Source organism: Periophthalmus magnuspinnatus, unplaced genomic scaffold (assembly GCF_009829125.3).
Source record: "Periophthalmus magnuspinnatus isolate fPerMag1 unplaced genomic scaffold, fPerMag1.2.pri scaffold_62_arrow_ctg1, whole genome shotgun sequence".
Lineage (NCBI taxonomy): Eukaryota > Metazoa > Chordata > Actinopteri > Gobiiformes > Gobiidae > Periophthalmus > Periophthalmus magnuspinnatus.
Window position 1 is genome coordinate 17,551 of NW_022986786.1, and position 23,884 is coordinate 41,434.

The 23,884-nt window shown below is 41.4% G+C and overlaps 1 protein-coding gene across 1 annotated transcript in view; it reads right to left on the bottom strand.

Annotated features, from left to right (window-relative positions):
* The window catches only part of LOC117393635 (vacuolar protein sorting-associated protein 52 homolog), a 37,715-nt gene extending 15,527 nt beyond the window's left edge, over positions 1-22,188 (bottom strand). Inside the window, exons 1-10 of the mRNA XM_033991628.2 lie at positions 22,094-22,188; positions 16,409-16,490; positions 16,017-16,069; positions 14,196-14,271; positions 12,572-12,639; positions 12,062-12,237; positions 10,584-10,734; positions 9,481-9,581; positions 9,278-9,410; positions 6,950-7,007 (exon numbers count right to left, since the gene is read on the bottom strand). Coding sequence (XP_033847519.1) covers positions 6,950-7,007; positions 9,278-9,410; positions 9,481-9,581; positions 10,584-10,734; positions 12,062-12,237; positions 12,572-12,639; positions 14,196-14,271; positions 16,017-16,069; positions 16,409-16,490; positions 22,094-22,174 — 979 coding nt within the window. The 5' untranslated portion in view covers positions 22,175-22,188. The remainder of the gene's footprint in view (positions 1-6,949; positions 7,008-9,277; positions 9,411-9,480; positions 9,582-10,583; positions 10,735-12,061; positions 12,238-12,571; positions 12,640-14,195; positions 14,272-16,016; positions 16,070-16,408; positions 16,491-22,093) is intronic.
* Between the last annotated feature and the right edge of the window lie 1,696 nt (positions 22,189-23,884).

Consider the following 23,884-nt stretch of genomic DNA (forward strand, 5'->3'; position numbering starts at 1 on the left):
AAACATGTGCGATTAAACACCAAACGTGGAATTAAACACTAAACGTGCGATTAAACACTAAACATGTGATTAAAAGAACACTGTAACAGGTCCAACTCTTAAATGAATGTGAATATTACTGTAATATGTTGCCAGTAAATTTTATGCTCAAAAGTCTTTCATGCCTTTTGATTCTCAGCCTTCACATGTTTCACCTTGTGATGTCATGAAGTGGTAGTTTTCAAACGGCTCTTTTTACCTTTAGTTCAGTCGAGATTCACATTGGTTCCAGGGTCTGAAATGATCCCAATGATTCTAGAAGTGAAGGTGTGTGGAGTTTAAAAACACAGTGGAGCACTTGATGGCACCACATGATGACATCACAAGGTGGAACAGTGTTTTCTGTTTGAGAGAAGAACTCAGCATAAATCTGCAGTTTGTGTGTTAAACATGTGAGAATGAAACAAAACACAACTCCAGGTCTGTTTGTGACGAGGAAACAGTGTTATAACATAGATCAGACAATAGGATGATATGGCCCCTTTAATAAACGTGAGCCACCACAAAAATGCAGAGCTTAAACATTTCCACAGCGTACATTCCAGACGCTCCGCTCTCAGGCTTGCCCTCTAGTGGCAGACTGAAGCATTCATGCCTTTTGGCTGGTCTTATTGCGGGTTTGTGGTTAAAGTCATTCATGAAGAGTTCTGACTGCATTTTTTATCTGATGTAATTGTGATTAATCAGGTTGAGGAGGCATCCCCAGAGTTTAGGATGTGTTTGTACCAAGTCACTCCCAGTCTAAGGTTTGGACACACTTTGATTAATTTTTTTCTTTATTTCTATGAAGCATCAAATCTATGAATGACAGAATATGTAGTAAACAAAAACAATACTTGTTATAGATTTTAAAAAACAGTGGCCCTTTAATTTGACCACTTATTTGCACTTTGACCCTGAAACTCCACAACCGTTTAAGGAGACTTCATCCTGAAGCTGAGAGAAGCACGAGGGTTTGAGCTGTCGACAGAGCAAAGAGTGGCCACTTTGGGTATTTGAACATTAAAAAACATGTTTGTCTTCACTACATAATTACATTTATCTTACATCAAACATTTGTCGCTCCCGTATGCATCTATGTAAATGTAGAGTAAACACAAAGAAAAAGAAAGAAACACTGAATGAGAACGTGAGTCTAAACATTTGACTGATGAAACAGAACGAGAAGAAATGTCAAGATCATCAGGTGACTAATTATTTAGATAACAATATCATCATACGACGTGATAATTGAGACCATTTTAGAAGTTTCATTGTGTCATTTCCTTCACTTCAAAAGACAGAACAGATCAAATAAAAGTATAAAATGAACTCTGTCACCTCCTGTAACATTTTACATAACACAAGACAGAAACTGAAGGAATTCACTGAGGTTTGGTTACGGCTCAATAACTGATGAATTCTGATTAGACCAGACGACACTGTGATATTCCACACACACCTGTTACTTATCAAACACATCGATCTAGAGGTTATTTTTATGTGTTAAAGTGACGCGTTAAACGACTCACTTTTTTCTAGTTTGTTTTTTTTTTTTTTTTTAATTGTTGTGGTGCTACTTCCTGGTTGTTATGACACAGGTGGAGGTGATTTCATCACCGTTACCGAGCAACCGTAGTATAAACATGAGCCAAAACATGACTAATTTACACAGTAGTTTGAGGTCTTCCTTGTGCGTAAATGCTGCACTGTGGAACCTTCTGTGTTGAGGACATATTGATTTAGCTCTTGTTATACATGTTATAAATATGATTTGATCTCACCCGAGGCCTAACCACATGCCAGCAGAGGGCACAAACACTGGTGCAGTGAATGGAACAGCACAAGGTGAACTCTCCACACGTCTCCATGGAAACAGACGCAGTTACACAGTGCACCTTTAAAGGTCCTGTGAGCTCCAGCCATGTTCTCATGTTTCCTCAAACACACACACAGACCTGGAGTCGTGTTTCGTTTCATTCATGTTTGAGTCTCCATCTCCAAAGCTCAAAATGCTTCACCTTGTGATGTCATAAAGTGCTAGTTTAAGGGTAACAGCAATTTTAAGCATGAATTGAATTGTTTTACTGTCCAGTAAATACTTTTATTTTGTCATGATTGTGCTCTGTGATGAGCCTTAAGGTTTGTGTGTTTCATTTTAGAGTCAGAGGGACCGTCGTGTTTGTGACGGTCACAGCTCTGAGCAGAGGACAGAGGTCTGAGCTGCGGAGGACAGAGGTCTGTGGAGGACAGAGGTCTGTGGAGGACAGAGGTCTGTGGAGGACAGAGGTCTGTGGAAGACAGAGGTCTGTGGAGGACAGAGGTCTGTGGAGGACAGAGGTCTGCGGAGGACAGAGGTCTGAGCTGCGAAGGACAGAGGTCTGAGCTGCGGAGGACAGAGGTCTGAGCTGCGGAGGACAGAGGTCTGCGGAGGACAGAGGTCTGAGCTGCGGAGGACAGAGGTCTGCGGAGGACAGAGGTCTGTGGAGGACAGAGGTCTTAAAACACACACAGACATACAGACACACACAGACACATACACAGACACCTCCAGATACATTTGTGCCGAGTGTACTTGACGCCGCTGTAGTTATAATCTGTTATAATATAATGTATATTGTTAATTTAAGTGTAAAAACAGTTGCATAATTCGGAGGCTGCCTTGTTCAAAACCATCTGGAATGACATGGAACTAGGAGTGACTAATTATAGGCTCATGGTGATAGTGATGTCTGTACTTAAGTAGTACTGTACTGTACTTCCTCTTGTGTGTACCAAACTGAGTCAGCAAAAATCAGTGACATGTCAAAGGTTTGGAATGATCCACAGAGCTGATCTACAGAATGGAATCTGACAAAAGCATCAGTTATGTCACACTGTGTGCGGTCAGACTGTGTGTGCGGTCGGACTGTGTGTGCGGTCGGACTGTGTGTGCGGTCGGACTGTGTGTGCGGTCGGACTGTGTGTGCAGTCACTGTGTGTGCGGTCGGACTGTGTGTGCGGTCGGACTGTGTGTGCGGTCGGACTGTGTGTGCGGTCGGACTGTGTTTGCGGTCGGACTGTGTGTGCGGTCGGACTGTGTGTGCGGTCGGACTGTGTGTGCGGTCAGATATGAAGCGACTGTTACAAAAAAACAGTTCATTTGTAAATGACCTGGTTTATAATAAGGCATGTGCACAATTTAATGTCCATTTGTGTGTGCATGATGTATCTGTGTGCATGGGGTGTGTGTGCATGTGTATGTGTGCGTGACGTGTGTGTGCATGGGGTGTGTGTGCATGTGTATGTGTGCATGATGTGTATGTGTGTGCATGGGGTGCATGTGTGTGTGCATAATGTGTGTGTGCATGTGTATGTGCGTGTGTGTGTTTGTATGTATATAATCTGTGTGTATGCATAATGTGTGTGTGCATAATGTGTGTGTGCATGAGGGTGTGTGCATGTATGTGTGTATGCATGAGTGTGTGTGCATGGGTGTGTGTGCATGTGTGTGCGCGCGTGTGTGTGCATGATGTCTGTGTGCGCATGTGTGTGTCCATAGTGTGTGTGTGCATGATGTCTGTGTGTGCGCATGTGTGCATAATCCTGTTTGTGTGTTCTTATCTTGACCTGTGTCGTATTAGCGTCTGTACACAACGCGTTGGAAACACTTGTGCTGTGGTTTTTGTTTAGACAAACAGATGTGCTGAATAAACAGGATGCTCCAGCAGATGGCGCTGTTGCAGTGTGTGCGTGGCTGTTCTTTCAGATGTGCAGTGTGGACTATTGTTTGGTAGATTCCACTGTCTCAGTTGTAAATATAACATAATTTTTGCAGTTGTATTACTATTGATTCTTTGCTGAGGTCATCAACGTTCCCTGGAGGTCTGATGCTAACTACAGGCACTGGTCTGTCTGAGTCTTTGTTAGACACAATCTGACCATAAAGAGCTGACTTATCTGAACTCAAACAGGTGAGCTGATCTGTACTTTTACACAAGTCCCTCTCATAAAATTACAGTAATAAGCTAGCTAGCATTAGCCAACATGTTTTCAGTGAGTCGCTCTCAGGACCATGAGCTTGGACTGACCACAGGCTCCAATCCATTTTGTATTTTCTCTTAAACATCATCAGGCAGTGTTTACTTGTGTGTGTGCTGCGTCGTCATGGTAACTGCTGAACATTACACCCTAGAGGTTCATACCATAGCCTCCCTTTAACTCTGAGGGAGTGCCCAACATATAATTCATTTAAGGCTCAACTGAAAAACTGGCTCTGGGCAAACCAAACTTGCACACACTAAGTGCCAGGCTGTTTATTATATATTGTGTATCCTTTATGGACCGTTTTAGTATTGTGTGCTGCATGTGGGTCTGGATAATGAGCTGAGTGAATGTTAATGGAGTTTTGTGCAAAGTGACTAAGATTGTAAGATTGTATGGTTGAAAATTGTATTTAAGGCCTGATCATTGTTTAATGTAAATTTTATTGTTGCTGTATTTTTGATCCCTGTGACCCTGACCCGTGGGACTACGGATGGAAATGAGCCGTATGGCTACAATCTGGCGTGTTTACATTCGTGCTTTTGTCATGTATGTTCATTAACATGCACTGTCCCAATCAAATAAACAAATAAATAAATACAGAACACTCCCAGCGTAATTTCTCGGTAAAGTATCGATAGTAAAGATTTGTGCCTAGAATCCGAGCTGGGGTACTCAGAAACCACTGAGTAGATAATTGTTTAAAGGTTATATAATGGCGTGGAAAGGATGTAGGACTGTTGAACTTGCATGACCAAATCAGGTACAAAAAACATATTTGGGTCTAATTAATAATAATTATCATGTGTTACTCTATTGTCAAGTCGGGCGTATACGGCAATTAAGGAGGCATTTGTTCGCCCTATTCACTCGTGATCACTGTCAGGGGAGGGTGGGGCGCATTTGAATGTACCGAAGAAAAACATTCCAGCCCATCATAAATTCTTGGGCGTTTCTAGACATTTCCTTATATTTTCGAATGGAACAAAAACATTATTATTAACCGTTTGCGTAAAGGAGGATTTGCTGCCGACTTTAGAACTTGTCACACAGGACATTAGAACAATGAAATGGTCAGATATAAATAAATAACCTTTGATTTGTATATTTTTGTCGTGAATTTAGATTTTCTTAAATTAAAAAGTTAAGAGCTGCTGTTGTCGAATTAGAATTAGTGGATATCCACTTCTTAGGTGTGATTCTTGACATGAGCCTATAATTCCCATAGAAAATATCTTTATTTTAAGTTCATGTTTATACTGTCAGAAACGTGACTTCTCTGTGCGTAAACTGTCCAAGATTTAGGATGGAGTTGAAAGATTCTGTGTTACAGCTCACTGCTACGTCTTGTATTTCTTGATGTTTTGTTTCCTACTTTTCTTCACAAACTTTCACTTGACTGATGTAAAATTGCGATGACTGTTTATTCCACCAAACCAAGTGAGAATTTAAATATCTTGATCTGTCAGATGCAATTAAAGCTGTGCTGAGGTTTGAGGGAAGGACACAAATTCATCCGATTGTGCAGAAAAACTTAAGAATTGAAAATGTGTGTGGTCTCTGTAACCTGTTATTTACAATTAATTTTAGAACAGCTGAAGTGAACTGTATACAGTAAAAAATAAAATCGTCTTTCTCCAAACGTAGTTTGCAGAAAGAGAAATACACAGGGCCTTTCATTTTCCTCCACGTGTTCCTCCTCCAGGACAGATTTACTGTAAAAACTGCTCTGGGCATTAGAATGATCCGCTGTGCTCTCTCTGCATCTGATTAGAAACTGTTTCATTGTCTGATAATCAGGAAGTGTGTGTTAGCATGGTAGTTATTGTTCATTTTACCCTGATGGCAAAACACCAGTCTGGTCTCTGAGAGTTGTGAAAAGCACTTATAAACTCATCCTGGTGAATAATGAGGATGTTTAGAATGCATAAAATTTGTTAGGATTAACCGTGGACCACTGCAAACAGTTTAAAATGAACTAGTTCAGTTTTTCATGTTTTTAAGACTTGGATTGCTGAATGTTTCTACTTCGCTTTGTGTTTTGTTCCATAACCTAAGAAAACATGAAGTCCAAAAATCCATTCCCTCGTACTTCATTCACAGGTCAAGTGTATCCAACAGATCAACTGATTTTTTCTAAGTCTCACTTGTTTTGGTGGATAGTCCCTGTGCTAAATATTGATCACAATTTTACATCAGCCAAATTGCAGTTTGTGAAAAAGAAGTCGCAAACAAAAAGGTAAAATGCAAGAGGTAGCAGTGTTACACACAAAGCGATTTTCTGACAGTATAAACATTGATTCAACAAATTACAGGTCCTTTATTTTTAATTTTCTACTCATAAATATCGTGTAGCAGCAGCGGCCAAAGTCTGGTATGTCCTTCAGTTTCAACATCCACAAATAGCAGCTATAATTACAGTTACATAAAGTGGAATTTATGCTGATGCCAAAGTTGATTCCATTGCATAACGCCACCCTCAGACTGCACGTGGTCCTGGTGTGACTCCGGCATGGGACCGGTTTATCTGAGACTCTGTTCTGTTTTGGTCACGGTCTTTGAAGCAGCACGTGCGAGACCATGTGGGCGCCCTTTTTTTTAAACTATACTCAATAGTTTTGGCCACCGGACCAGACTAGGCCCGGGGTCAGATGGGACGGGAAGCTTCTGAAACCCATGACCCTCGTCTCCCCTGACAGCACAAGGACAGTGTGTGGGTGTCACGTGTAAGGGATATTTATGTGCACTTCTAACATATCACTAAATATTATCTACAAATCACAATAACCATCCCTAATCCCAGAATTAAGATGTCCACTCTCCAAACAGCTGCTGACCACACGGAGCAGCTGACCACACGGAGCAGCTGGCCTTACACAGCTCCATGTTTGTGCAGTTTAAAGGATATCTTTCTTTGCTGTGTCCTCCACTCCCATCAGGTCATCCTTGTCTGCCACTTCTTCGTACTGAAAGAGATGCATAGATTTAGTTTGTGATAAAAGTTAAAGTGCTGTAATAATCCAGAACGTGCGTGTCCTTCCCTGATTTATAATACAGATCAGCAAATACTAATTTATACCCACATGAAATGAATCTCTCTTTATATTGCCCTTTACGCAGGATAAAGGGCTGAGTTTAGAACCTCCTGACCCCAGTGTTGAGCCTGTGCGTGTTTTTGGTGGCAATACTAAACCTAAACCTACGCAGGCACAGGGAGAATGTGCAAACTCCCTACACAAGGCCCCATGCAGTGTGTAATTAAAGTAATGACTGACAAAAAACTGAACAAAGTGTGCTGCTTCCACTTTACTAGAATCAAAACAGGATGGAAATACAGATTTATCGGATTAAAAAAGCAAACTTAAGTCTGGCTTTTACGTCAGGTTTGTTAAAGTGACAATATGTAACATTCTGGAGGTTTTAGAGTCAGGTTTATGGAGATGCAATCCCACTCCATGAGGATACATGATTTTCTAAGTTTTTCACACCCATAGTGAAAAATCTAGCCTTTATTAAAGTTTTAAAAAGTTACATACTGAGGCTTATTATTGTGGGTTTTCCCGATGTCATATTTTATTCACTATATTCTAGATATTTACTAAAAAATAAAAACTATTCACCGTTTCTCTGTACCCGTCTTTCACTTTTAAACGGACAAACAGAATGAGAAAAAACAAACTACAGAACAGTATATTTAGCAGACGGCATATGTGATCTGAACGCGGCCCACTGTGAACGCGGCCCACTGTGAACGCGGCCCACTGTGAACGCGGCCCACTGTGAACGCGGCCCACTGTGAACGCGGCCCACTGTGAACGCGGCCCGTTCTTGGCCTGGGCTCTGGTCCTGTTCGGCTGAGGACACTTGTGATCTGTGTGACTCATACGTCGCAGTACATTGTGACCATTCTGAAAGTCACTTATAATTACAGTGATTCAGCACAAAATGGCTTCAGTCTTTTGTGTATTTTATTAATAGCTGGGTGTGTGATGTCTCTGTGTAACTCACCTTTCACACTGACAAATCAACTACACCTTTTTAATTGAACAGACCGGATACAAACAAAGGCGGGTGCAATTCTGTGGCGGCTAAAATAGTCAGTATCTTTTGGCAGGTTAACAAAAGCTGGAGTACTAACCACGGCCTTTAGGGGGAGCTGGATCACCGTTTGCTGGTTTCATGGTGGATGGAACATGAGCCGATAGAAAATATGCTGCTGACGTCAAGAGTATCATTAAAATATTGTGTAATTAGCTTGGTTGCGTATAGAGTATTTTTTTTACGTGGCTTAGTTTGGTAATCCTGTGTGAACGTGGGCTCTCCTCGTTACACTGTTATCAGTGTCTAACATCGCTCTGTGGCATTTTGTTTACATTAGATACAGGAAAAAAACAAAATGACAGTCTCCCACGGCTCTGTCTGTACGGTTTACATTAGATATAAGAAAAAACAAAATGACTTATCAGTAAAACTCACACAAGAATATCAATATATGTCAATATAATAAAAAAAAAATCTGCTTCTCTCCATTAAAATAAACAGACAAGACAATGAGACAAGTTTAAAGCCATAATGTGGAGCATTCTAGGCAAAGCAAAACCATCGACATGAGACAACCTGGACCTGGACGACTGAAGGGTCAGACCTGGACGACTCAGGGGGTCAGACCTGGACGACTCAGGGGGTCAGACCTGGATGACTCAGGGGGTCAGACCTGGACGACTCAGGGGGTCAGACCTGGACTGAAGGATTACACAGTCATTGCCTCAGAGATTCTGCCTCCATTCCAAGTCACTGTGTTTTACAAACCTTTTGTGTCACATTCAGGAGTGTTCAGGGCCAGTAGGAACCAAAGGGACAGTAGGGCCCAAAGGGACAGTAGGGACTCATATAACACTTTTCTATTTATACTTTGACTCGTATAAAACGCTTTACACTTTGACCCATAGTCTAGTCAAAAAGGACACACAGAGAATGGGACAGCACCAAAAAGATCACATCAAATATCAGCTGATACCGATAGCAACAAATTGATATTCGCTGATACAGACACTGGACCCGATATATCAGCAATCGGTACTTTACAGTATATTTTATGAAGGAAAAATAAATGCAACTAAAACGAGCTCCTGCACCTTTAGTGTCTTAGAAGTGCATTTATAGGATGGATAATTAAATCTTATGCACTAGTACAAATACTCTGAAATAAATGCAAAAGGGAGGGCATCTGGCTGACCTGTACTTTGAGCAGTCTGCTGCTGTAGGACTTGAAGTAGCTGAAGTAGATTTTACTCATGGTGTCCACATACTCGTCTCTGATCTCTTTAGCCACTGTTCTCTCATTGGCCAAAAGAAACTGGTAGAAAAATCTGTGGAAAGTCAAGAGTCTGCATCAAAAAAGCCCCCAAACATATTCACATAATAAAGTCAGAATGTCACCTGTATTTGAGTAACGTGTTCTGTGGAATCTGATAGTTGGTCATAGGCTTCCTGAAGGCATAAATCTTCTGTAGAATAAACTCTCTGATCTTAGAGACAGCCTGGAGACACAAACAGGAAGTACACGGTAAATAAGTCACAGTGTGAAACCTATGCACCTGTGGAGAACATTTTACCTCATCTTTTTACCAGTGAACAGACTGGGAGCAGAAGACAGTTAGGACTGAGCATTTAATAGGAAGAGGACATTTTTAAAGGGGGCGTATCACTCAGTTTACACAGAAGTCCCAGTGTGTCTCTTCGTCACACCCATGATCCTGATAATCAACATTTTCGCCGATAACTGAATTCGATCCTCCGAAGCCCAAAATGATTCAGGCTCATCGTCGGTTTGACTTTATCTTTATCAAAGAAAGAAAAATGCAAATCTGTCAACTGGACAAAAAGTTTTAGAGTGAAGATGTTTGGCTCCTTCAGTTCTGGTCAGATTACTGCTGGACACTGCCTTATATCTGTCTGAAGTGTGCACAGTGCCTGAGACATAATTAGCATATTCATACAGCTCTTAATGGGTGCTTTTTACACCTATTAGCAAACTGGCTCGCTCTATTGTTCTCTTTGTTTCCTTAGTTTGCTTTGGGTCTGAGGATGGAGTTATAGGGGGAAAGATGACGTCTGAGGCCCCCATGCCTGTTTAAGGAAGGATTGTAAACAAATCATGAACGCCCTTCGAGACAACTGTTGTTGTGATTTTGGGCGTTACAAAAATAAATGAATTGAAAAGCTGTTTCCAGTTTCAGTGTCATTAGCGCCTCCTTCAGACAGATATAAGGCAGTGTCCAGCAGTAATCTGACCAGAACTGAAGAAGACACTTGTGGGAGTGAAGACGTTTGGCTGCTCATCCTTGGACGAGCAGCCAAATGTCTTCACTCCTACAACTTTTTGTCCAGTTGACAGATTTTAATTTTTCTTTTACTCTAGATCAGACCTGGACGACTGAGCAGTTGCACAGACGTCCATTATTGTGCTTAAACAAAGTTAGTGAGAAAACGGGGGCTGCCGATAATATCCTGGTCAAATCCCATAAGGTCATCACCCTCACCTTGAGTTTGAGCCGGTCCACGATGTCCTGGATGTCAGAACAGGCCAGAGTCTCTCTGAAGCTCAGCTCTTTGGCAAAGTTGATCTTGTTGTTGAGTTCGTGGAGTTGTTCTAAAAACTCCTGCTCCGTGACCGGACTGTCCAGGATCGTGCTGCGGACAGTTTTCAGTGATTAGGAGAGTTTAGGAGCAGATGATGACGTCATCCTCCCTACCCAGCTAGAATTATTACATCTGTGTCTATGGTAAAGTCGAGAGCACAGCCCATAGTAAACATTTTAGAGGAGGTACTCCTTTGGACAGCTGCACGTCACACTGGAACAGCACATTTTATTTTCACTTGTACCAAAATAACTACGCGCCGCTGCCGAATCTTACGAGTATCACCGATTAAGAAAATAAAACTGGAGAAGGAAGTGTGTAGGTCATGGTGGGCGTGTCGCAGTGGACGTAAAGACGGGGGTAGATCGGAAGAATGGCGTCTTACATAAAACTGACTCAAAATCTCACTTGTTTGTTAAACTTTTAATCTCAGATCTCATGATTGTCTGGGGAAAAAAGCTTTGATTTTGCTCCCCAAAATTGGAATCCATTTGAGGGACATGTAAAACTGGACAGTCACTGCAGCACTTTAATAATGTGGGGATAAACATTTACACTGCCCCTGTTTTTATACTTTAAATGGACCTGTGCAGGTGTGTGTTTGTTGTATTAAATGGACCTGTGCGGGTGTGTGTTTGTTGTATCAAATGGACCTGTGCGGGTGTGTGTTTGTTGTATCAAATGGACCTGTGCGGGTGTGTGTTTGTTGTATCAAATGGACCTGTGCGGGTGTGTGTTTGTTGTATCAAATGGACCTGTGCGGGTGTGTGTTTGTTGTATCAAATGGACCTGTGCGGGTGTGTGTTTGTTGTATCAAATGGACCTGTGCGGGTGTGTGTTTGTTGTATCAAATGGACCTGTGCGGGTGTGTGTTTGTTGTATCAAATGGACCTGTGCGGGTGTGTGTTTGTTGTATCAAATGGACCTGTGCGGGTGTGTGTTGTATCAAATGGACCTGTGCGGGTGTGGGTGTGTTGTATTAAATGGACCTGTGCGGGTGTGTGTTTGTTGTATTAAATGGACCTGTGCGGGTGTGTGTTGTATTAAATGGACCTGTGCGGGTGTGTGTTTGTTGTATCAAATGGACCTGTGCGGGTGTGTGTTTGTTGTATCAAATGGACCTGTGCGGGTGTGTGTTTGTTGTATCAAATGGACCTGTGCGGGTGTGTGTTGTATCAAATAGACCTGTGCAGGTGTGTGTGTGTTGTATTAAATGGACCTGTGCAGGTGTGTGTTTGTTGCATTGTCAGTATTTAATATTTATTTTGTTTGTACTGTCAGGTTGTTACTCACACTGGGCTCTCAGGATAATAAAGATAAAGTAATAATAATTATTTGCCGTAGATCTGGCGCTGTGTAGTGGCGCGTTGTGAGGCACCTGATCATGGCTCCGGGCACCACCAGCTCATCCACCAGCTGACTGAGGTGGCTGCGCACCGCCTGCCTGTTCTTCAGCCGCACGTTCATGCTAACAGACTGCTGCTGGAGACTCTGGATCTCACTGCTGATGGACGACAGGTCAGTCTGGAAGCCACTCAGCATGCCCTCCATCCTCTGCACACACACAGAGAGACACACACACACACTTCAGTAGAGTCAGAAAAACAAAGGCTGCAACTATGTATGTATTTAAAAAAGCCTCCAATCAATCAAATACTTGTACAAACTGTTTGATTCATCTTCTGTTGATATTTGTGCTACACAGACTTTGAATCATTTATTTTATGGCATGTTGATTTAATAATGTTATTTGTTTTCTGTCTTTGGCACAAGAAAAATAAATGTATAAAACAAATGTATGAAACATCTGATTTCTGTGAGGTATTAAAGAGGGGGTAATCACTTCAAGTCTGGCACCTCTCCTTCAGAGGTCAGAGGTCAGACCTACCTCTAGGATGGAGTCACAGGCGGTGATCTGGTTGTGGAGAGAAGCAATGTTCTGACTCTCTTTAATATCTGAGCGTGGTCTGGTCAGGAAACACTTTAATCATGACTGAACACAGAAGAGGGGGGTTATGACTTTCTCCACTTGATGATTGTGGATCAGTGGTCCCCAACCACCGGGCCGTGGACCGGTACCGGTTCGTGGATCAATTGGTACCGGGCCACCGGCCGTCCAAGAAATAATTAATTATTTCCGTTGTATTTATTATCTGAGTCTGAACAATCGTTTATTTTGAAAAATCTTTATATTATGAAAAATGACCGGATTCTCTCGGTTACATTTCCGTCACTTGAGCGTCGACAACTTAACCACTTAGCGTTCCGACGGCCCACGCACGTTTTGCGTAATTTTGCGTTTTAAACATGACGAAATGGACAAAACAAAGGAAGTATGCGACCGAGGACACTGTGGAGGTTTGTACAAGTTAAACTAGAGGCATCTGGACCCGGAGCGGTTCATGGAACCGAGTGAAGATCTCATGGTGAACTCAGGAGTAGAGGGACCTAATGTTTTGATGGACTGGATGCTGTTCCTGATCGGTAAGTGTGGTTTATTCTGCTATTGTGGGTCAAATGTGTATCATGTGTAATCATTAGCATTAGCTAATGCCAATCTGCGCCCCAAAGTGTATAAATGCTCAGCAGACAAACTTACAGTGATTCTGACACCTGTGTGCATTTACTACTGAGGGTTCAATAGTGGTGATTATTTTAATTTGGAGAGGTCAGAACAAAGGCAATTTCACCAAAATGACCCGGAATGCTAAGGGGTTTTTAACCCACAAATTAGCAAAATGAGTAAACACCCCCCCCCCCCCCCCCCCCCCCGGTCCACGGTAAAATTTTCAAGCGTTGGCCGGTCCGCGGTGATAAAAAGGTTGGGGACCACTGATGTGGATGATGATGTTCTTACAGTTTGGACATTTTAAATCACAATATTGATCTAAAATAACTTTATTAAACAAACACCTATGTGCCTTGTGGGCTGGAACATTTACCCCTTTACCAATTTTTCATATACACTACGCTGCCCAATCCCACCTGTATCAGCTGGAGAACAAATTCATTTTTCAGTCAGTCAAAACAGGGTCTATCGGAGCAATGACGTCTTGAATACAGGAGAATAAAGACCACTCAAACACGCACAAAATACACGACCAGTCAAATGTTTGGACGCACCTTCTCATTCAATGTTTTCTTTAAGTTTATTATTTTCTACATTTTTATACATACTGACATCAAATTCACTTCACTGTTGTGCCGCGTCAGGGTCAAGAACTGTCAAAAGTGCAAACCAGGGTTAAAACCAACTTTTTTTTTTCTTATTTGGAGTTTAATTTCTTGTTTACTACATTCCTTATGGGTCCATTTGTAGGTGTGATGCTTTAGTGAGAATCTGCAATGGATATAATGACGGAAATAAAGAAGAAAACTAATGTGCGTTCAAACGTTTGCCTGGGACTGTACATGAGACGTCAAACAATTACACAAAGCTGTTGACAGTGGATTTATCATAATAGGTGTCCTTTAAAGAAGTGCTCCAGATGCCCTGTCAGAATGAAGGATACAGTCTTTGATGGAGGCCTGCTCGATCCTCTGCAGCTCCGCCTCCACCTGTTTGGAGTACTGTCTCAGATCCACGCCCTGAAACACACCACACACTCAAAACACACTCAGCATAACCTGGAAAAGCATGTATGACATTTGACCCGGGATAAGACAGGCTGCAGTAGGAGTAACTAGCTGGGGGAAGTATGGCAACCTGAGCACTATCCTCTACTTTGTCCTATTTTCTCATCAGCAATGCTATTCACATGTTGTCCCCTGTCCCACTCCCCCTGTGGAGTGTAACTCTTTCAGATGCCCCGATGACAGCTGGACCCTCTCCTCCCTGCCTGGCCCTCCTCCACCCGCCTCCCTCACCTCCTCGCCTGGCTCTCCTCCTCCTCGCCTGGCCGATTTTTCTTGTTTTGTCTGATTTTTCCTGTTGTTTTGTTTTTGTGTGTTGTTGTGTTTTTGTGTGTATATCTCGGTGGCTGAGTGGCTCATGTCTCACAGCAGAAGGTTTGGTTGATCCCCGGGTCGCCCAGGCCTTTCTGTGTGGAGTTTTTCATGTTTCTCCCCGTGTCTGGATGGGTTTCCTCCGGGTACTCTGGTTTCCCCCATCAACCAAAACATGAACGCCCTTCGAGACAACTGTTGTTGTGATTTTGGGCGTTACAAAAATAAAATGAATTTAATTGAATTGACCCGCCCGGGATGTGGGTAAAACGTCTTGCACACGAACGAGCAGACAATATGAACTAGTTGAAGATGGGCTAAACGCAACATTTTGAGTTTGAGGGCGGACATTTTTTATGACGTTTATGTCGTTTTTAAGGCAGTAGTGGTAAAAGCGCTCGAGCCGATGGACCAGAGCTGTCACTTTTTCACATTCTACCTGATTCTGTCATGTGCCTGCTCTGCAGGAAACAGTGAGAATGAAAAAGGAATGCTTAAAATAAAGCGGCATTTCAATATCTGCGCCTTCAACATGGAATAATTTACAAAAAGTCTTGAAATTACAAGAACTGACTTCAATAGTTCAGTTTAAATCTATATTGAAAGGTTTAGAAATTAAGTCTATGATTTGTAATTGTTTTTAAGAATTTTAAGAATCCATTTTGTGATGTGTTGAGATGTCTGTGTGTGATGTAATGTGTGTGTGTGTGTGCGTGCGTGATGTAATATGTGCGTGCGTGATGTAATATGTGTGTGCGTGATGTAATATGTGTGTGCGTGATGTAATATGTGTGTGCGTGATGTAATATGTGTGTGTGTGTGCGTGCGTGCGTGATGTAATATGTGTGTGCGTGCGTGATGTAATATGTGTGTGCGTGCGTGATGTAATATGTGTGTGTGTGTGTGTGCATGCGTGATGTAATATGTGTGTGTGAGTGTGTATGTGTGATGTAACTGTAACTGTGCTGCTGTCTTGGCCAGGACTCCCTTGAAAAATAGTAATGTCAATGGGACTTTCCTGGTTAAATAAAGGTTAAATAAAAAAAGATAAAGCAGTTAAAGAATCTAATGTTACTTTTACATTATAAGAAGTGATCATATTTAAGCCTTTGGCTAGTGGGGGAAATCTATCTCCTTTATGAATGAGATAAAACAATGAAGAAGAGCATCACTTCTAAAACAGTCTTTTCAATACAATGCAACAAAGTGGAGGAGAATAAAATCCATCTTCTTCCAAACAAACTCCAAATATTTTAACTTAAAAATGTGATGAATTGATTGAGTTGTTGCTGCATTAGACGCTGTGACAGGGTGTACGAGATTTTAGAGCTGCAACAGTTTGCATCTCACACAAACTCATGTGAAAGTGTATACTTTGTTTTTTTTACCGTTTTAAGTGCCTCTTTCACCAGGTCGTCCTCAAGATTGGCTTGAATATGAACTAGGACACAGAGAAGAAACAGTATAAACATGTAGAGTATATTTATGTACATTTAAAGACATGCTAGCAGATGTTTACTGCACTGTAGGTTTGTAAATAAATAAATAAATAGATATTGATACTGATATCTGTGGAGCAGATTTACAGACTGATTTTGAACTAGAACATTTCAACTTTTGATACAAACCTTCTGTCATCAATTGTCATCAACATTTACCCAACACAACTGGATCTGGTGTGTAAAGAGTTCACTGTTTTAAGGAAATGAGTGTCATTTTCTGGCCCTACACTGGTATTGGTTAATATCCCGCTTTAATAATAAGAGACTGTGTGTCTTACCGTCCACCTCGTCCAGGATAAACTCATCTGTGGTGAGATCCAGTTCTCCCAAATGCAAGTTCGTAACATCCACCTCTGCCTTCTGAAACAAAGCAAACGACACTGTCTTTATTACACAAACAAACAGAGGCCGTAGTAGTGCTGCGCGCTTTAGCACAGGGTGAGCATGGTGATAGTGATTAGATTAACAATTTATATTTTCTGTTTAAACTTCAGATTTCGGTCTTTTTGTCAGTTCTTCTGGTTTAAAAATGTGAACCCCCAGGGAGGGCATCTGGCACATGGGGAGGGCATCTGGCACACACAGGGAGGGCATCTGACACACACAGGGAGGGCATCTGACACACACAGGGAGGGCATCTGACACTCAGGAACATTTCGGAGCATGTTTGTACAGATCTAAACTACAGAGTTAGACATTTTTACACAGAATAAAACAGGAGATTTGGTTGTTTGTGGACATTATTATAGTACATCAAAAATGTGTTCACTCAGATTATTGATTATTGATTTGATTTTGATAAACTGTGGCCCTAGATTCTGGGGGATATACTGGTCTTTTTCACACTGTGCACATTATAAACTCAAGAATAAAATAGAATAGATCTGATTGTTTGAAATCAGTGAACTGAAGGCGTAAACTCCAGAGAAAAGCAGATGGAGAGACTAGTAAATACTACAATCAAAGAGCCTCCGGTGTGATCTTTATAACCTGCTCAACCTGTTTATACTCTATCAATATGAGCTTTACACTGTTCACTAACTGCACAGATATGCAGTCAAGACAAACTCAAGTGTGCTGGGAATGCTGCCAACAATCACATTCAAAATCTGATAATGATTTCAAAGAGATTAATAATAGTAACTACAGTTAGCTTGTTTAAACAGGCGAGTGTCAGTGTCACCTGCTCCCACGCTAAACGGCTGGGTGCAGGTGACACAGCCGAATCCAACCACAGATTAAAATTAATGTGCCTATGACGGGTTTTCAGACTGGTGTGTTAGTGCTGTTAGAGAAAATCAGAATCCCTGCTGTAAGGGCACTCACTTTTTCATGGGCGCCCTGTTTAAAATGGAAAACACAACAAAACAAATATACAAGCCCATATAAAATAATAATTCTTCTTCTTCGAAAATTTCATAAAATTGGCATCGCAATAATGTCCCACGCACACCAGCTCGACAGCGCCACCTAGAAAATTCAAAATTTTCAAATGAATTGGGAGCCGACACGCATTTTTCACCCTAGCTCGACGAAATTCACACCACTGATAGAGCTCATGGAGACAAGCAAAAAAGCCAATCATAGTGCTGCCCTAGTGCGGACAGGAAGTCGGCCATATTGAATCGAAAATTCTCTAGTTTTTTGGCTACATGTTTTCAAAACCTATCTAGTCCCAGGTTTTTGGTCCAAATGAGCTCGGATTTCACATACCACATCTACACACATGGGTTTTCATAAAACATCCACACGGTTCGCCCGTACGCCGCCGCCGAAAAACGCTTTCATTTCCTGTATTTTCGATGTCCTCTCACGATTAGGGGCATTGGTCTACAGAGCTCACATTCACATCACATATGTGTGATTGGGGCATGAATGGAATGAAATATTAATTTTAATCATAATGAACACTATAGCGCCCCCTACCATGGGGGTGAAACGGCAACATTATCGGATTCCTACGAAATTTGGAGAATAAATTGGGTGCAAGGCATGGACCAAAAAATAATATTATAGGCATAGGTCATTTTTCACGCTTGGCCACGAGGGGTGCAAAGACGCAAAGAAAAATAAAAACATAAAATAATTTCTTACACGCACATACATTGGTCTAGACAGCTGAAATTCACATCACACATGTGATATGAGGGTATTAATAGAATAAACTATTAATTGTTATCAAAATGTACACTATAGCGCCCCCTACCCCAGAGGTGAAACGACAACATTATCCAGTTCCTACGAAATTTGGGGAATCAATTGGTGGCATGAGAAGAACCAGAAAATTACATTATGGCCATGGGTCATTTTCCACGGTTGGCCACCAGGGGTGCAAAGACTCCAAAAAAATAAAAACAAAAAAGTTTCTTACACGCACACACATTGTTCTAGACAGCTGAAATTCTCATCACACATGTGATATCAGGGTATTAATAGAATGCACTATTAATTGTTATCTAAATAAACACTATAGCGCCCCGCATTATTGGTAAAATACACAACTTTGTCCGATTGGCACGAAAGTTGGGGAGATAATTGTGGGCATTAAAAGGGGCAAAAAAGTCAATTACACCATACCTGTATTATGTACGTGGTTGCCGGTGCAAAGCCACAGACCCCTCTCATATGGAGTCAGGGCCACACAGCATATTAACATTGTTCTTCATTTTTATGCCCAAATAATCGCATTTTTCACCCCCTGAACATGCATGAAAAGTCTCACATGGGGGTATAGAATCAACCGAAAAATTTCATAAATTTGGCATCTTGAAAAACTCCCATGCCCACCGGCTCGACGGTGCCACCTACAATTTCACAATATGGGAGCGGAGGCTGGTAAATTTTTTAATACATGCACACAAATCGGAACAGTGATAGAGAATGGGAAGACAAGCATAAAAATGAAGCACTGCTCTATGACGGACAGGAAGTCGGGCATATTGGATCGAAAATTTGTCACGTTTTTTCACTGCGTGTTTTCAAAACGTATCTAGTTTCAGGTTTTTGGTCCAAATGAGCTCAGATTTCACATACCACATCCAGACACATGGGTTTTCATAAAACATCCACGTTTTCTCCAAATTCCACGCCGTTTGCCTCCGCCGAATAACGCCTTCAATTCCTGTTTATTTGATTCCCCCTCACGGACACATGGATCAGCCTAAAAAGCTCAAATTCTAATCACTGATGCAGAATAAAACTGTGAATAGAGAACCATAATAAATATATGTCCAGTGACCTCTATAGCGCCCCCTACAGTACAGGTAAAAGACGCAACTTTGTCCGATTGGCATGAAACTTGGTGAGATCATTGTGGGCCTCAAAAGGGGCAAAAAACGCTGTGGACCCCCACTGTAATGCGATGGCCACACTGTGCTATAGAAACTGTGTGAAGGGGTGTGGATAGCGGCCGGGGGGAATGGTGTGTGGGGGCAGTGGCCGGCCCCAGGCGGTCGCATGGGAGGGCGGTCGCATGGGGGGCGGGGGCCATCATCGCTGCTTGCAGCTTTAATTAAAATTGCGATTGTGCCACCAATGCCTCCAGTTTAGCTTTTCCATCTTTGTAAAGCAAAACAGCTAAAAGCCTCTTTCCCATCTCAGTTTTGGTGCAGGTTTCAAACCCATCACCTTGCAATAAAACAGAGTCTGGAAGTCTGCATGTACTCCATCCACATAATGTAGTACAGAAGTGTACAACACATCCACATAATACAGTACAAAAGTGTACACCACATCCCCATAATGTAGTACAGAAGTGTACACCACATCCCCATAATGTAGTACAGAAGCGTACACCACACCGGGCACACGCCTCTGCCGTGCCTCAGTTGGAGTTTGCTGAATTGGGACGCGCCGCTAGGCCTGTCACAATAAATACTATTTTGACTATATATATAAAATATTTTTTTCTTTGCTCCACTGGGATAATTTTTTATTTTTTATTTTATTATCAGATTTAAGCTGTAGAAGGTCCTATAAAAAACGTCTGACTCATTACAGATTCAAACTAAAGACTGAAGTGTTTCAGTCTGCTGCTTATTTCTTGCAGCTCATGTTTTTAACAATATTGTAGATTTAGAATAGTTGTTGTAGTTTAAATCTGCACTTGGGTTTTTGTGTTAGTGGCATAAATTAGTTTAAATATTATCATTTACCACCTATATTTTACAGTAATGTATCGCACATCACAAAATGTGTTATCATGACAGGCCTATGCACCGCCACATCTGAAAACACACACTTTTAGCACTTCTGCGGTGAGTACACACACATCTCTGCTCTGTGATCAACAAAAGGAATGCTGTAAACTTTAAGGAGAACCATGAGAGCTGCAGCAGAGGCAAGGAGAGTCTCGCCTCCTCACCTCCTCTGCCTTTTCTCTCCACCATCTCTGGCACAAAGTCACTCCAAAAGCAGACTCTGTGCCATTCATTACCCATAATTCACCAGTGCCAATATGGCGTCCCTGTCATATGCAGTCATGTGAGTGCAGGACCTTGCATCTAGAACACGTCAAAGTTTCAGATGGAGTTACAGACTGTATAACTCTATGGGAGATAAAGCTGACAATAGGATCATGACAACACTTTTTGAAAATACTGTGGAAAAATGATTTATCCTGAGTTTTTGTGCTGATAGAGCACACAGAACTTTGTGCCAGTTTGTGTTTCTCATAGGCCCAGTTATTAGGCTACAGATATTCACCATACATCAATCAAAATATCTGCATATCGACAGTTTAACTTTAACGGTATGTAATATTGTGCTTTTAAATGTCATAAACGTGACCCATCTGTGTCCCCAGATACGAGTTAAACATGTTCACATCAAATACAGCTTTTACTGAGAACATGTCTGAAAGCAGAATGAGCCTCACGAGTCTCTCATTTGGGTCACATGGGTCTCTCGTTTGGGTCACATGGGTCTCTCGTTTTATCAGTTTAATATAATAGGCCTGTAGCTGAATTTAACCGATGTCAATAATCCATCTATAATCATTATCATGCTGACCCTTATAACCTGCACATCATGTTTAGGATGCATTTACTAGTTTTTTTTTTTATTTTATTTTTTTCCCCTCATCGTCACAGCTGTTTGTTAAATAAAGTAAGGAATTAATCTTTCCCCTTGAATATCAAAAGGCAAATCTAACATCCGAGATTATTTTTTCCCAATTGTAGCTAGTATTACATAACTTAAAAAATATATATATACCTTGTTTCTCCAGTAGAAGAAGTCACACACGGCACACGATGGGATACAGAAGTGCGCAAAGTAGTTTTTATTTTATTTTTTTTTAAATAATTAATAATAATAAAAGGTGTACAACATTTGTGGCATAGTAGAAAAGTTTCACAGTTAATAGTCTGAACAAAGTATTACAAAGGAATGCTGAAATAAAGAAGAAAAAAGTAAAGTGAATTAAATTAAGTGCACAATAATACAAAACGTAAAGAAAGGATAATAGTAAATTATATAATGATATATGTACATCTGTGCACAATATTAGGGCCTGTCCTTAAGATTTAGATCATCTATCGCATTTTTAGTATTATTGTTATTTTTTTTTCCATAAAACTTACAGTTGAGAAAAAAAAAAAAAAAAAAAAAAAATTCTTTATGAAATGTGAGGAAGGATGGTTTGGTTTTTAAGAACCTGCACGTGTGGATAAAGAATTTACCCATAACAAACATTACATTTAAAATCATTTCACATTTTTGTCACGCATAAGAGCACCAAACATGCCCTTGCTGCTAAAGTCTTTGGAATCCTGGGGAAAAGCCATTATTATTATTATTTACCACCTGCCAGTCGAAAATATGATTGAAATATGATTATATTCATATAGCAGGACAGGAGGCTAACGGCTAACGGCTAACGGCTAACTCCAAACAAACAGCGCTGCGTCATTTAATCAAAATAATGCGGCTCGTGAATCCGCGTGAGCCGCGGCACGACTCACCTCGTCCTGCAGGTCTGCCAGCGCGGGGTCGGCCGGGTTCAGGGTCGGGTTCAGGTCCAGAGCAGCTGTGAGCTCCGCCATCGCGCCGGAAACAAGATCCGTAATGTGTGCACCCGCCAAACGTTCCGCTTGTGTTTATTTAATGTGTGCACCCGCCAAACGTTCCGCTTGTGTTCTTTTCAAGAACATTTCAGATGCAGTTTCAGATTTAAAGTGTAGTCAGGCTTCAGTAAACCCCACATGCCTGTTGATAAGCGAACAGAGTTAGAGCACGTAAGCGGAATGTTCCGTAATGGTAATGTTTTGTGAGTGTTTTTCATCGGACATGTTTAAGACCGGACATGTTTCCGGTCTCATCCATGAATCTACAGAGTCGCGAGAGAAGACGAGATTTGATCTAGGGCTGTTTAACTCTAGGTAAAAAATCATAGACTTTTGCTTTCTTTTAAAAGCCACAATATGTAACTTTTTAGCAAAAAAATAGACAGTGTGCTTTTGTTTCACCCTTATTTAATGTGTTAACCGCTCATTTGAAGCAAGTAATATAATGACACTTAATGGAAGAGCATTTGTGTTTGAAACCCCTTTGAAACCTGAGCAGGAGCCACATGTGAGCAAGAGCCACATGTGTCATTCTGAGCAGGAGCCACATGTGTCATTCTGAGCAGGAGCCACATGAGTCATTCTGAGCAGGAGCCACATGTGTCATTCTGAGCAGGAGCCACATGTGTCATTTTGAGCAGGAGCCACATGTGTCATTCTGAGCAGGAGCCACGTGTGAGCAGGAGCCACAGGAGCCACATGTGTCATTCTGCTGTCAGCCGCTGATGTTTACTTTAAACCAGGTAAACCAGGTCAGTTCTTTGTGAACAGGGTCGTTCTGTTGTTTCTTGTGATGGTCCCATATGGATTTTTTTTTCATCCTCTATCCAACCTGTGTTTCTTGTTATAGTCACTGATATTTTCTTATGTTTATATCGAGGAATGTTAAGGTCCCAAATGAGCAGTTTTATTTTATTAGAAAAATTACATCTGTATTTATCTGGTTATTTGTGAGGATATTTTGATGCTAACGTTGTAAACATCAGACCATTTTAGCTTCACTGCATTTGTATTGGACCTGAGGCACTGACACAGACTAAATCAATGTTAAAGACAGATACAATATGGTGGGAAAAGTATTTCACCTTTGTTTAGAAAAGATGTCAAACTTTTGCCAGTTTTTGTACCTCCAGTTGTGTTTTTGTTACATCCGGCGGCTGGAGGACATAAGGTATCACTCAGCAGCTGTGGAGTACGTGGGCTACGTCCTGAGAGACGGCTGCTGTTTTTTGTCTACAGAAAGAGTGACAACAATCATGGACTTAAAAAGACCCAATACAAAGAACGATGTCTTTTTTGGGATTGGTTAATTACTCTCACCCGTGGCTTCCGAATTACGCCTTATATGATGCTGTTCTACGTAAGGCTACATTGAACGACAAAACAGTTGCGAGTCTAGGCCGTGCTGGCACTGCCCCACGGGGAAGGAATGTGACCAGGAGTGTACTGTTCTAAACTCTTGCGTCTCATTGTTCAAGGACTGGTGCCTTGTTTAAGGGCGGTGAAGGCTGCTGCCATTATGGTTGAAAAATCTCAAACCATTGTGTCCGCTCATCCTCTGGCACAGGAGTTCAATCAGCTTGAACAATATTACTACGCAGCACATGACAAGTCAAAGAAGGACCAATTATGAACATATCCTCGGGTACTCAGAATCTCAACATTTCCACTGCCTCACAATAATTCAGT